The sequence below is a fragment of the Prinia subflava genome, chromosome 3 (genome assembly GCF_021018805.1).
Source record: "Prinia subflava isolate CZ2003 ecotype Zambia chromosome 3, Cam_Psub_1.2, whole genome shotgun sequence".
NCBI classification, from domain to species: Eukaryota; Metazoa; Chordata; class Aves; order Passeriformes; family Cisticolidae; genus Prinia; species Prinia subflava.
In genome coordinates, this window is record NC_086249.1 from 68,121,465 (window position 1) to 68,136,182 (window position 14,718).

At 37.1% G+C, this 14,718-nt stretch overlaps 1 protein-coding gene across 1 annotated transcript in view; it reads left to right on the forward strand.

Annotated features, from left to right (window-relative positions):
- The window catches only part of UBAC2 (UBA domain containing 2), an 88,278-nt gene that overhangs the window by 56,954 nt on the left and 16,606 nt on the right, over window positions 1–14,718 (forward strand). The window contains exons 5-7 of the mRNA XM_063392352.1: window positions 359–482; window positions 2,343–2,390; window positions 13,128–13,373. Coding sequence (XP_063248422.1) covers window positions 359–482; window positions 2,343–2,390; window positions 13,128–13,373 — 418 coding nt within the window. The remainder of the gene's footprint in view (window positions 1–358; window positions 483–2,342; window positions 2,391–13,127; window positions 13,374–14,718) is intronic.

The window sequence follows — 14,718 nt, forward strand, 5'->3', positions numbered from 1 at the left end:
ATGGAAGTTTTTTTCTGATGCAGGAAATTATTGCTGTTTTTGTTGTGTGCTGTGCTTTATAGAAAGAATCTGCTATTAGATGAAATATGTTGCCTTCTCTTCTGCCTCCAGTCCTAAACATTTGGAAATAAAATACTTTTTGTCACTTGTTCTTATTTGCTAATGAATCTGTTACCTAGAATGCCACAGGTTATCTAGTGCTGGTTCCTAAGGGAGACCTTTGTTTGCAAGGTGGTGTAACATTTTTATTGTTATGTAATGTTATGTATTGTTATGCTTAAAATTAACCCCTTTTGATTGTTTGACACTAGTGTTGCTAGTATCATTCTTATAACCATCTGTATCTTTCTTTTTGCAGCTTAGGTCCTGTGTTTGCGCTGTTTGTTCCATTTTATTCCTCCATTCCAAGAGTGCAGGTGACACAAGTATTGGGCCACTTTTCTATCACAAACAAGTCTCTGGTCTACATACTGGGTTTACAGGTATGGTATGTACTTGCTTGTTCATCTTTTAATAAACTAATAATGTAGTAGTTAGTATTTGTGTTTGTCTATGAGTTTTGATGCTTCCATGTGCATGATTCAGCATACATTTAGCTAGTCACTATCCCTCAGCTAAAACATAGAGATACATGTTTCTAGTAGTGAAGTGGTGAGCAAGTGATCTGTTCTTCCCTTGTCTTACATGGGAAAATATAATAGACAATTCTGCAGCTGATTTTTTTGGTCGGTAAAATGAATTAGACAAAAAGAGATTCAAATGGAACCTGATCCCTAAAGCATTTTTGTCTTTCAGCTTTCTAGTTGGCTTGTATTCCTGAATTTGCTTATTTTTCCCTTGCCTATTAGAGTTCAAACAAAGCTGTAGAATACAGTATTTTTCTGTGGTAAGACCGTTAGTAAATGATCAAGGTTTTGGCTGAATTTCACTTTTATATAAATTAATCTATTTGTATATCATGCATTACTACGTGACAGGTAATTTAGAATACTGAAACATGGAGCACTGCAATATCATGTAGTATTTTGTGAAATATGAATGGAAAAATATAGCTACTTGATATAGAAAGCCAGTAATTATTCAAAAAACAATTAAAATCCCCCAAACCCAGCAGCCTAGAAATGAATGGACACTTGTGTCACCACTTGAATGAAACAGGAGATGAGCAAATTTATGAGAAATTAGGTTTACTTCATATATTCTAGAGATTCAAAAGCATCTCTGGCACTGGCAATGGGGAAAACACCATAGTCATGTGAAATGTGGTAGAGAGTATTTTAGAATAAGTAGTCAGTTTCAGAATATTGACTTGAGCTTCATGTGAACATTTCATTCATCCTCTTTCTTGTTCAGCCTTTGGTTTCCTTCGCTTTCTGCTCCAGCACCTTATTTTCTTGATCTTTTAGAATTCTTGTTTCCTCTCTTCTGAACTCATCAGTTCCACTATTATTGCAGTCTTTGGGAAAGCCGTGATAACGTGTGACCTGTTTTGCCTTTTGCTTTCGTACACACAGCACCTCCAGTGCAGATCAGTGCTGTCACTGAGCCCCGTATCTCTGCGGGGTCTCTCCCTGCTGAGTGCCAAACAGTTGTTGCCATCACACAGAGGCTGAGGGAAGACTCATTTGCCTTCTCCTCATCTGTAAACTCTGCCCTTATCTCAACTTACCCTTTCCATAGTCGGAAATGTAGAGGGAAGGTGTTCTCATTCAGTCAGCATCATGCAGAAACATTCTAGTAAACATTTTCAGTCCATTTTTCCAGTTGCTAATAACCTTCTCCAGATGATTGGTCACATACTTTGCTAGAAACAATGGGCTGCCATGTTGGCTTATAAGGATTTTTAAAAAAATTCACGCTGACTTATTTCTGTGACTTCATGTCAGCAAATATGTCCCCGGGTAAGAACTTTGTTTCTGTAATTTTGATGCTCGTGTTTAGTCTGCCCATGACTGCGTGTTTGAGAGCTTCACTTGGAGTGCCTGCCTGCTTGGAACTTCTCCTGTTGCTGCTGAGTCATTTCCTTTGCTTCAGTCTGTCTTTCAGACCTGTTTTTCTGCGCTGCCTATAACTGACATCCTGTTACACTTAGTAAGCTATATGAAAATAAAATGTATTGTTCTGTAGAAGAAGAACAATTGTTGGATCCCTGTGTTTTTTCCCCTTGCTGCTTCTGGAATACTTTCTTTTTTTAATGTTAAACTGAATTTTAATAGAGGTAAGAGTCTGACGTCTTCCATTGTCATGATGAGTGCATAACCTGTAATCATATTGCAACGTAGTGGTTCATATAGCAACAACTTTGTAAAATAAAAATTTAAATCCCTGCTCTTGTCTTCTAGCTCTTAACCTCTGGTTCCTACATCTGGATTTTAGCCTTAAGTGGATTGGTAAGTCTTACTGTTACAAAAATCATGTGTTGCTTAAAACACTCTGTTATGTATGTGATCAGCACAGTATATTTGTACTCAAAAAGAACAGAAATTACTAAGTAACATTCTGTGTTGATAAGTAGGAAGTTTTCCTCTTCAACTTCCAAATATGTAAAGCACTGACTAGCTGGTGATAAACTGACAGACAACAAAATTGGTGGTTAATATTTGCAGGGTGCCACTGCTCCCTGCATAAAATTAATTTTGTTGCCAGGGATATAGCTGTTACACCCACAACTATAAATGAGATTATTGAGGAAACGGTAGAAACCCCAGATTTGGCTTGGTTTTTCCAGTTTTCATCAAGGCTTAAGCTTTGATTGCAAAACTCAGGTTTTAATAACTTTGCTGTGAGGGTTTTTCATGCTTTGCTATTCTCCTAGGAGATCTGTAGTTTAGCTGTTTCTCACAATGACAATGGCAGTAAGGGCACAAAATCACGTTCATCACATCAGTCAGATAAAGGAGGTGTGATCTGTCTTGTTCCGTTCTGACTCTGTTCTTGGTACTAAGGCACTTAGTGCTGAAACAGATTGTGCTAAACCTTTCAGATGGTTAGATACTGATAAGCTTGTTGAATTTTACAGGCTTAGAAATTAGGAGCTCAGACTGATTCCTTGGCCCAAAAACCTGTAAACTTTTTCAACAGTGGGAGTGCCATTTCCAAAAGAGCTCATTATTAAGTTGATGGAGAACTCAAATTATGCCCTTGCTGTACAGAACCTACTAATTTGAATTTGGGTTGAGCTCAGAGGGAAATGCTGCTACAACTTAGTAGTTTCCTCTCTACCGTTTGCATTGACTGCTGCAAAATATTCTGAGTTTCTAGGATAACTAATAACAGGAGTGATGGAGCAGCAAAAAGTGACATCTGTTCATGATTTGATCTTGCTATAAATACCGATGAAAGCAGTGCAACTAACAAACCAGAATCTATCTCCCCTGGAGATCAGCCCAAGCCCCTGTGCCCACTGAAGGATCTGTGACTTCCTCCAAATGCACTGCCCTTCCTGTTACTCTGCTGGCTCTTTTAATAGCCCTTCCTTTCAAACAGGTGTTCATTAGAGAGGGAAGGAAAGGAAAGAAATGGAAAGGCATTTTAACTCCCTCTTTCCTGATGACCGAAGCTCTGTGTATACTTGATTATACAGACATATAAAGAGTAGATCAATTTTTTTATCATAATACATTATGCAGTTCTTATTTTAACCCATCTATATAAAGTTTTATTCTTCTATATAATGAAACTTGGTCAACTTTCTTAGTAAACTTTTTTATAAATGAGCTTTTAAAAAAAATTTCAGGTTGACAGCATATTTTACTTAGGTGTAAATCTATAGGATTAAATTGAGTTACCTCTGTGTCACAGGAAGGCTAAAAAACCATTTCAAGTTTTCATATTGCTTCAGTCAGCATGAATTAAGTCATCATCAATGATGATATGTTTTCAGTCTCAGCTTTTTTCTGCAGCAAGCAGAGAGCTGCACTCTACCACTCTTTGTAATAAGTGCTGCAATTTGAAAAGAAATTCATGTTAGGATTTTCAGCTTTTTTGTTTTTTGGTTGTGTTTTTTTTTGTTGTTCTTTGGTGGTTTGTTTTTTTTTTCTTTTTTTTGTTTTTTTTGTGGGTTTTTTTTGTTGTTGTTGTTGTTGGTTTTGTTTTTGTTTTTTTTTTTTTTTTTTGCATAACATATCTGCCACACTTCTGTGATAAAGAAGTCTCTTTTTCTCCTCTATTAGAAATTATAATTTGGCATATTTTGGGAAAGCTTGATAAAGGAATAAAGTTTCATGGTATATTAAATAATCTGAAGAAGGATATGCAACACTATAAAGGTGCCTTTTAGCACTACAAGTGTGGTTGGTTGATAACATATGTCTATGTACAATTATGGAAATAGATTGTCAAATTGATGTTAAGTCATTCTGACAGCCTGTGTTATGTAATTCTTACTACTCTTGACTTTTTTTAGCTTACTACCTTTGTGGACTCAAATTTTTAGGTATTTGTACAAAAAGGATGAGTAAAGGCACGAACACCAAGTCAGATAGGTGTCATATTTAGTCACTAGTTCATTGCCTGGTAGACACTTCACTGTATTTTCAGCACTGAAGATCACTTAAGCACTCATATTGAGTGTATTATGATGCTGTTCTGTAATTTAGCTTTTGTTGCACTTCTGCTTATGTCGAATATTAAAATGGATGGCACCGACAATTTCTAAGTTGTCAGTTTCCACTTTGTCTTCACTGTGTTCCTGGTTTAGGTTTATTTAAATCCTCACAGTCTATATTTGAATATGACTAAATGGGATCTGACTTTCCAGTTACATCCTTGCTAGTATCATTAAACTTCTGTGTGAATTCCAGGCAGGGTATAGAGGTACTGGGAACTGTACTGCCTTGAGTTCTTGTTTTCTGGGGTTTGAAGTGTGCCATCATTACAGAAATACGTGTATGAGTCTATGTGTGGAGGTAGGCATTGATGTAATGTGCCTGGTGATAGGGAATTTTTGACAATTTGTAGTTTTGATGATGAATTTTTCTCAGGTACAGAAATTACAACTCATGTTTTGTTATTGGTATACAAAAGGTCTGCTGTGTCTGTCTTTGTGATAAGGCATATCTTGCTGGATCTAATTTTAAACCAGCACAGGGATACACTCTTAAAGGCTCTCTTTACTGTCCACATGAAACTGGACAATCAGTTATTGTACTTTTGGTGTGTCAGTTGCTGGTATATTGTATAAAACATGGAAGGGAGAATTTAAGAAGTAGACTGTAAAGAAATTCACAAATCTGATGCAATCGGTAATCTGTAGTCTTCTTATGATTGATAAGACTAATTTAATTTCTTGGGATTTTTTTTGCCAGGAATATATGATGCCTGCTACATACAGACAAATTTGTTTCTTATGATAAGAGTTTTTTGGGGTTTGTGTCACAAAGTTAGGAAACATATGAGAGATGCCCTAAATTCTGTAGTTGTTTACAGAAGTGCTTCCATGTAGTGCATATCACTCAGTTTAGTGAAGGCTTGAAACAGTTTCTTCACTATTTCTTTTCTTTAAAATAGTCAAAACACCTTAGGAAGTGGAATTCATGTTTCATTGGATGTATACATCTTCTCTCCCTTTTTTTTCCCCGCCCCTTTAAAATCTCTTGGATTCCCACTTTGCATTTTTCCATGCTATACTTTTGTAGGATTGAAATTTGAGAGGTGTGTCAAGGCTCAGTCATAGCTAGAGCTCACCTGCTTGAAGAAGTAAGCTCAGGTTGGTGACCAGCAGAAGACATGTCCCTCGAAGACATGCAGTTCCCTCCACATTCTAGGATAATGTTGTCATTAGACATCACATACCATGGGTTTTCTGAGTAGCTTAGGGCTAAGTTTGATAGGGGAAGGTATCTTTCAGACCCTTTCTGTGATTTTAGTGTTGTAGCCTTTCTTCTTACCTCGTGTTGGTTTTTTATTTGTTTGCAAATTACCTGCACTGCATAAAGTTCAAAATTTGGAACCACCAAGTCTCCTGTGAGCTGCCTTGGATTTGTGTAGAGTGCAGTTCAAACTTTAGGAAACTGAAACTGAGAAGTTTCTAAACCCCTGCTTGACTTGGAGATTTCAGTAAGCCCAATGCAACAGTTTTCTGCATTGTTACTGTGCTACACAATTTACTTTTCTCAGAGGGAATGAAAAGTTGTGATTTTATATCTAGATATTGGAAAATGTAGAGAATCTGTAATTTAGAGATCGTATTTAACAGTTTAATGTTAAGACAGAAATTTCAGACAGTGTTGAGTGCATGTTTCAGTTCTGGTTTTTTGATTACATGAGTTATTATTCATAATTTTGAAAGGGCTAATTTAGTTTTACATAGGCTACTGGTATCTGCTGTTAAAGGCTCCCAAGTGTACTTGAATTGTACTTTTGAGTTCTGTTTGTTAAGAACTTTATCCTTTCTTTCTGTTAGTTATTCATTCAGCTGAGGTGTTATTGTATAGTGAATTCATGTCCTTTGGAACATTTATAGGGTAAAATGTGATTTTTTTGGGGAGCAAGAGAATTAAACCAGACTTTCATTGTTTTAGTTCTTGTCTTAAAAATAGCATTATATAGTTAATACCTGATCAGACCTTGGAATCATTGATTTTTTTGTTGTTGTTTTTCTTCCTTTTCATATTTTTTAAGTGATTTTGAACAATTCATGCTGAATTCTTTGTTGTTTTAAAAAATGTTTTGAAGGGAATGCAGAAGCATTTGTATTACTCCACATTTAAAATATAATCTCTTCAACATACTTTAAATTAGTATTAAATATGTGCTTTCTTAAAGAGACTCTTTGGTCAGAGTCTGTTGATGTATGCAGTTACCTCCACGTTCATGTCCTGCTGTGCATTATCCTTCATCCTCCGGTTAGTCTGAATATCCTTCAGTCATCCACTTTTAGTCTCATGTAGGACTTTTGTCAAAGTGATTTTTTTAGCTCTTTGTAACTGTGATTGTTAGTGAATTCAGGTAATTTTTAGTTAAATGTTGGATCTAGTTAATTTCTGAATATTTGACATTGGTGTTAACAGCATAAGTATCAGTAGTATTGCTAATATCAGTGAGACTGCTCACTTATTAAAAATTCTGCCTGTGCTAATTTACATACCTAAGTAAAACTGTGTTTTGTGTGTAACTGATGTGATTCCCCTTTCCTAATTCACTGAGGTAACATCTGGTCCAGCCTCCCCACTCAGGCAGGGCCACCCAGTGCAGCTTGCCCCAGGACCGTGTTCTGATGGCTTCTGAGTATCTCCAAGGATGGAGACTTACCACCTCCCTGGGCAACCTGTGCTAGTGTTCAATCAACCTCTCAGTGAAAAAGTGTTCCCTTGATCCTCAAAGGGAGCCACCCATGTTTCAGTTTGTGCCCGTTGCTTCTTTTCCTGTCACTGGGAACCACTGAAAAGCCTGGTTTTGTCCTCTTATTTCCTTTCAGGCACTTCTTTACTTTGATCAAATCCCCTGAGCCTTCTCTTGTCCTGGCCAAACAGTCCCACTTTTGTCAGCCTCTCCTCATGTGGAAGATACTCCCAGTCCTTTGATCATCTTTGTGGCCTTGCATTGGACTTGCTGCAGCAAGTCCACGTCTCCTGTGCCATGGAGCACAGAACTGAACTAAGTACTCCAGCTGCAACCTCAGCAGTGCATAGCTTGTGAAGTGCGTGACCTGAGAAAGAAATGGAAAGGCAATAGAGGAACAAAGATTGGAAAATGAAAAAGAAGCATTGTCTGTCTGTCTGCTAACTTCGGGACAGATGCAAATGTACATGTAGCACTTGTGCATTAACTCATGTGCTGAATCCTGCCCAAAACTAACGGGAAGTATTTGTGTCTGGACAATTCTCAGTGTTCAGCTGAGTGATTTTAAGTGACTTATCTGAGATGAGTGTCAGTATGTTCTACTGGCTTTACTGACTTAGTACCCGCTGTGGTGGGAGCTTTGACACCTTGCTCACATCAAGATGTGAACACATGACAACTGACTAAGCCACCAGCACTTTTTCCTGCCTCAGTTAATGCATCTGAGAAGAAAAGGAGTTGGTTCATCTGGAGTATAGGGGATGGTGGTTTGGCAGTGAGGTTGTAATTGTCTGGGGAGGAGGGAAATACAGATGTTTCCAACTCGGGAAGGAGAAAATAGTGAGAAAGGGCAGGAAAAGTTAATGTTCATAAGGTACTTTGTAATATCTGTGGCTTCTGTAGAAAAATGGATATTGGTTTTCAGTTTGTATTTAACTTCTAAATTTCTCTCTTAGATCTGAAGAAGAGTTTCTGTGTCCAAAATATGGTCTATTTGGTCAACTATAACAACTGTTTCACTAGGAATTAGGTTGTTCCATCAACATTTGGTTTTTTGGCAGCAATATTTCCCTTTTTCAGAGAGGGAATCCATGAGAGCAATTCAGCTGTGTGTGTACTTTGGAGACATCTGCCAAAGGATGAATTACATCCTAAGAGTTCCCATTTCTCTCTGTTGACTATGACACCAATTTTAAACAACCAACTCATAAGTAGGCTTTTAAATTATAGATGTCTGTGTTGGGTCAGGTGAATCAAATCCGGATCTTTTAATTAAACAGATTTAGTTAACAACATGATAATCATCACCTACACAATGCTGGCAGAGATCAAGGGAACCTATGCTTAGGACAGAAGTACAAGTTAAGACTAGCTGTACTGTGCTGAAACGGCAGTACAGTAATGCTTGCACATACACAATGTTTTTTAGCTGATAATGATTCCGTCTGACCAATGAAGCACTGATGAACTCTGAAGAAAAATAGTTTCAAGGTATCTGGAAAGTTTATGAGCCAAATCCATGGGAAATAAAATTGAAGAGAAATATTTTAATATCACTATAATCTTATTTTTCTCTCAAGGTATTTTTCTCTCTTGCAAGAGGCTGTTTATAGTATTTGCAACAATTTCCAAAAAGGAAACCCAAACAGAATAACCTGTTAGAACTGTAACAGGAGTTGAGAATAAGTGTGTAGTCAGTTAATTTGTTTGGTAGTTTTGTTTCTTGGATGGTTTTCACACAATCCCTCTTTGTTGATAAATGCTTTCTCTAATGAAGATAAATACAGAATCCTGACACAAACTTTAACCCATGTTTTGACTCTAGTTGTATAGAATTCAGAACATACTAAGGATTCAGCAGATAAAATAGGTATAAAAATGTCACTTCGCCTTAAGGAAACTATTTGTGTTTCATTTGTTGGTATCTGAAAATAGCCAAGTGTTGAATACATATGATAAATATATTTACATTTTTCGAAAGAAAATAATTGAGTATTTGATGTCAAGTTCTGTTAAAATAAATTTCAGCATCATTTTCTACACCAGTCTGTTTACTTTTTTTCTGTTTGATTTCCTTTTTTGGTGTTAATCATACAGTGAATTGAAATATTTAAATTTTAAGTACTACTCCAGCTACTTGTGGAGCATATGTGTCTTTACAGTATAAAATACTGGCGAGCTTCCATGTTTGGTTTACCTAATGTACAGAGAAACTACAGCTACTTCTTTTTTCTTAGAAATGTACAACTTTGGAAGGACATGAGGGAAGGGGAGGGTAAGTTAGGCTTTGTATGGGGGCAGGAGGAGGTTAGAAAACTTCATGTGAAGAACCAGTAGTAAGCCACAGTATTAAGAAACTGAAAATACATAAGCACACTTTTATTCTGCAGTGTTCCAGAGAGTTTCCAGGATCCTCCATTTCCTCTTCTTAGCACTGTGCCACATACAATATGGTGGATGATGCTGTGACTAACACAAATAAGGATGTACCTTATGTTGCCAGGCACAAATTATCCATTTTAACAGTGTGAACATAACCACAACATCTTTTTGTGGTGTCTTTTGGAGGCTAAAATACAGGGGAGGCTCCTCTGTTTTAGGGAAGTAGCCCTTTAATCTGATGTACAGTGCTGAAGTTGGAATATAATGAGATTATCTTATCTTTATTGAATAAACAGCGTTGCTTTGCAATCTTAAACACTAGAAATTCACTCAATGTCAGTAACAAAAGCAGTGTAAAAAGTTGCTTTATACTTTGTCAAAGCTTCTGTTTTTTAAAATTATATCTATCAAGTTCTGCATATGAACCAGCTACAGAGGAAGTTCTTTGGAAATACTTGACATTAAGATGAGAGTATGACACTGAGCCAGACTGAATCACAAGACCTTTTTTAACTACAAGTGTCTCCATTCTGGGCTTATTGGAAATATGGAAATAGCTATCTCGTCCTCACTACTTGAAACTTATTGAAAATTTGTTACGACTGACCACAGTGTTTTAAAGTTTCTTATACTTCCATATAATAGCTCTTCATTTTAGCATGTCCATAAAATTTTAGCCTTATAAAGCCTTTTCTTCTGATTGAGTGCTCTGGAATCACTTGCTCTCTACAACTACCTAAAAGGAGATTGTGATGAGATGAGGGTCAGTCTCTTTTTCCAAGTAAGAAAAATGGAAATGTCCTTTAAGTTGTGCCAGGGAAGGTTTTGATTGAATATTAGGAAAAATTACTCACCAAAAGGTTCCTCAAGCACTGGAACAGGCTGCCCAGGGCAGAAAGAGGTTGAGTCACCATCTCGATAGGTTTTTAAAAGACATGTAGATGTGGCACTTAAGGACATAGTGGACTGGGCAGTACTGGGTTAACAACTGGACTTGATGATCTTAAAGGTCTTTTCCAACATAAATAATTCTGTGCCCAGCTTAGCCATCTCTGCTAAGAAAAATACAAAAATGCTTTTACTGATGCAGCTGCTAATTGGTGCTTGCAGTATGTCTTCCGTTCTGCAACAAACAAGTTCCAAAGTACTGTCACCAAAGATAGGGTGCTGTTATCTCATTGCTCTGTTTTCGATCTTGACTTGATAAATAATGGTTCTGTTTGTGGTTATTATGTTCAAACACGTGTCAAGATTTGTCATAGACTCAGGGAGATGTAGATTTTCCTATCACCACTTGTTTTGCTTTGTTCTTGTGACTTTTTGAGCCCATGCAAGATTTTTGAAAACAGTAGACCTTTTCAAAGGCGGTAAGAGAGACCAGAGGTCGTTATCTAGGAGGGACATTTGAAAGAAGTGAGAGAATGCTAGTGTGACGTTGGACAAGGTATTTTGAGTGGCACTTCTTTCCCTGCCTAGTTAACACCTGTACGATCAGGGGTGCCGAATCCCTAGAACAAAAGAGGGGTCCTGGCTCCATAGCCTGATGATACTACCTACATCTAACAAGGTGTGAGGAAGGAAGATACTTTGTAGGCTCTGGTGCTGCTTGTGCATTTTGCATTGAAGAAAACATCAGATTAAATGTGTATGTAATATTTGCAATCTGGTTTAGTAGTTCTCACTCCCCAAAAACTGCTTTCTCAGGTACTGTGCAATCTAGATTTCCTTGAGTGAGGGGCCTATTTACCTGATTCCCTCAGGACCAGGGTGTTAGCTTCTGAGGGACCTTCTTGCTAGGCAGACACCTCAAATAGTACATACCAAAACCAGGGGAATTGCAGAAGTGATATGAATTTTCTTCCTCTTATTCTTTGGTGATTATAGCTATATCTCAGTCTCCAGTTGATGTGCACAGGTTTTAGTCATGAGTTTACAGTCATCTGGAACAGTTTCACTAGAGCTGTGGAAAGAATATCTGAGTTCATGAGAAATCTTCTGTTACAGTGCCCTGTCCAGTTAGGACCTTTCCTTGAATACAGAAAATTTTTATTAGAGGCAGCCTTCAGTCTGATGTGATTATGGCCTTTATAACATTTACTTCCTTTCTGGTAGCATGACCGAAAGACTGAAGTTAAGAGTAGTTTAAAACTGTTCTTTCTCATTTTAGAAAGACAGCCCATGCTTGGTGTTAGATCCAACCCTGAGTCATAAAATGAAAGTAGAATAAAACAAAAGTCATTGTTTCCAAAAGCAGAATGTGTTTTTGCTAAAAGTCTCGCTACGTCATTGTATATTTAACAATAACCTTGTTAATAATCTGAAAAATATCCCCCCTCTTCAAGAATGTGGCTTTTTCCTATACTGTCTCCCTTGGTATACTCAGCAATGCATTTAGAACCTTTATATAAATGTCAGTGAGATACAATAAATAGCCCCAAATAAATAAATAAATTCTTTTAATGCAGAGTTTCTACACTGATTTTGGCATAATTTCATTTCTGGGGTATGTTTACAGATTTTTTGAGGTTCAGATCTCTTCCTGTTCATTTCAATGTGCTGTGACAGTGTAATTCTTGTGGCATAACAGACAATAAAGAATCACAAATGCTGAAATGTGTCATAAAGCAGAATGCAGATGGGACCACTTTGGGCTCAAGTGCTGTGGCTTCAAAATGGCATTCAAAATAATGGCTGAGTGATGACTGTAAATCCATTTATGGGGTACATGGATTTCTTTTTCTCCTGTGGAATCCAAAATGAAATGAAGCCCCAAGGCAAGCACAAACACAGGGAATGTGTTCTTTTTTTATGGGTAGGAGAAGGGCCTCAAAAACTGGGTTTTTCAGTATCACAGTTTTTAGTGATGGGGTTTTAATTGGTTTTTAAATGGTTTTTTCCCCTCCTGTAAGGTAGATGAGCTTCTTTTGTAATTAGTGTGTGCATAGTCTTAAATTTAACTTCAGTTTTGCTGGTTTGCTTTTATTTTTACTAGAAGGAGAGACTTGGGTGGTGGGACAGAAAAGGGGGTTTGGGTTTTTTTGAAGGAGTTTTTAGAGTGCTTCAGCATCCTCAAGAGCAGTCTTAGTCTTCTCATGTCAGCATACAGCATGCCCTGACCAGCTCTTTTACTAGAAATTAAAATTTTATTTTAATTTTGACCAGTTTTAGAAAGGGTCACTTGGTTTGGGCTCAAATTCCGAAGCAAACAAAAAACCCCAAGCAACTTTATGAGTCACAGGCAATGCTCCACACAGATTTTAGAAAGCAAGTTTGTAGTTGTAGGGAAGTAAAGAAATCCCCTGTTCGTTCTTTGATTCCCGACCGAGAACTGTGAGTAAATAGAGTAAAAGTGCTTTAAAAACCAGAAAGACCAACTGTTACCTGCAGCCAAATTCAAAGTAAATGTGGTGTATTTAAGTTTTTTGATTTTCAGGATTTTTTTAACACTTTGTTTTTGATTTTAGATTTCTGGGATTTGCTACAGTAGCAGTATCTTGAAAGTTCATCGAATTCTTTGTGTACCCAGGTGGGTAGCAAAGGTATTTTCTTGGACTCTTGAACCAGTCTTCTCATCTGCGGAGCCAACAAATGAAGTTCGAGTGGGAATGGGAGCAACGGTTGACATCCAGAGGCAGCAGAGAATGGAGTTACTGGATCGGCAGATCATGATGTCTCAGGTTGCCCAAATGAGGCGGCAAAGACAGCAGCAGGTATTGCTACACATTCTGTAGGGATTATATTGTTATAAGAAATACACTTTTTTTGGTTCACAGATCTTGCATTGTTCCTGTTTCTTAAAAGTAATGCATTTTTAAGTTTTTCTCCATCAGTCTTTCATATGCTGTTGTACTGCTGATAGCCATTTAAGTGATTTACATAGCTTTATATGTTAAAACTGCTTCACAAGATGTGAGTAGAATGTAAGACAGTCTTGGGGGGCTATCAGTACTCCTGGCATTTTGTCACAAAAAATGAGGCTGAAAGGTAAAGTGATTGCTTCTTCGTGGTCTTTAATGAAATGCCCCTTACTCTTCTGAGTATCTATCTGGTTAGCAGCATTTTCAGAGAGGTTGAAATTTTACTATGGAATTCCTTTGTTTGTAGGTGTATAGTTGTTTCTTAAGGGCAGAAACTAAATTCTCCAGCTTACAGAGGTAAACAACAAGTGATTTTCTATTTGGCATGTTTAATCCTCTTAATTTATTTCCTCATTGAACAGAATGGCAGAGTCTTTTTATTTTCTCTGTTTTATACCAGCCAACAAATCCCAATATTCTCAGACTTTGTGTTATAGAGCAGCAAAATAAGGCAAATGGTGTCTCAATTCCTGTATCTTAGATGTGTTCACTGTCTTCACTGAGTTTTCTTTGCCTGAAACATAGCTCTGTAGTGATACACAAGTTCTTGTGTTTGGGCTAGTGTAGTACAAACAGGTATAGTTGAGTTACCCTTAATGCATTCCCAGAATTAGAGGTGTGATGGCATAAAGCTTTGGCCTGAAACTGGAGTATGAATCTTTGTTTCCAGTCCCTGATAACATCATTCTGTTTTTCTTGATTCCTTAACATTTCAATATGATGAAATTATTCCTCAAGCAGAAACTTCTATTCTACTTTCTCTATTCCTATTCAAACACTAATCAGTTTTAACATGAGAAATGAACTAGAAATTACTCAATTCTTAAATGTTGCCATTGTACTAGAAAATGAACTGAAACTGTACGTTGGGCTACAAGCAGCTGGGAAGACTGTGGCTGGGTTTCTTCAGATGTGAGAAAGAAGCCATTTCCAGTTATGAAGGACAGTCTTTCTAATATAGCTTTAATTACTAAAGGTGGTAAATAAGTTCAGAATGGTAAATGATAAAAGATCTGTTGATAACATTTTCTTCTCATCTTGTCCTTTCCCTAGGCTATGAACAATGAAAGTGGAAAAGTGTCTTTTCATGTTTGACTTCAAATAGAATTCTTTAAAAAGGTGGAGAGGTTTGACTAAAATGCAGGAACACTGTTTGAACATCAGTAAGATGCTTCCCTTTATAAGCTGCTGAAACACT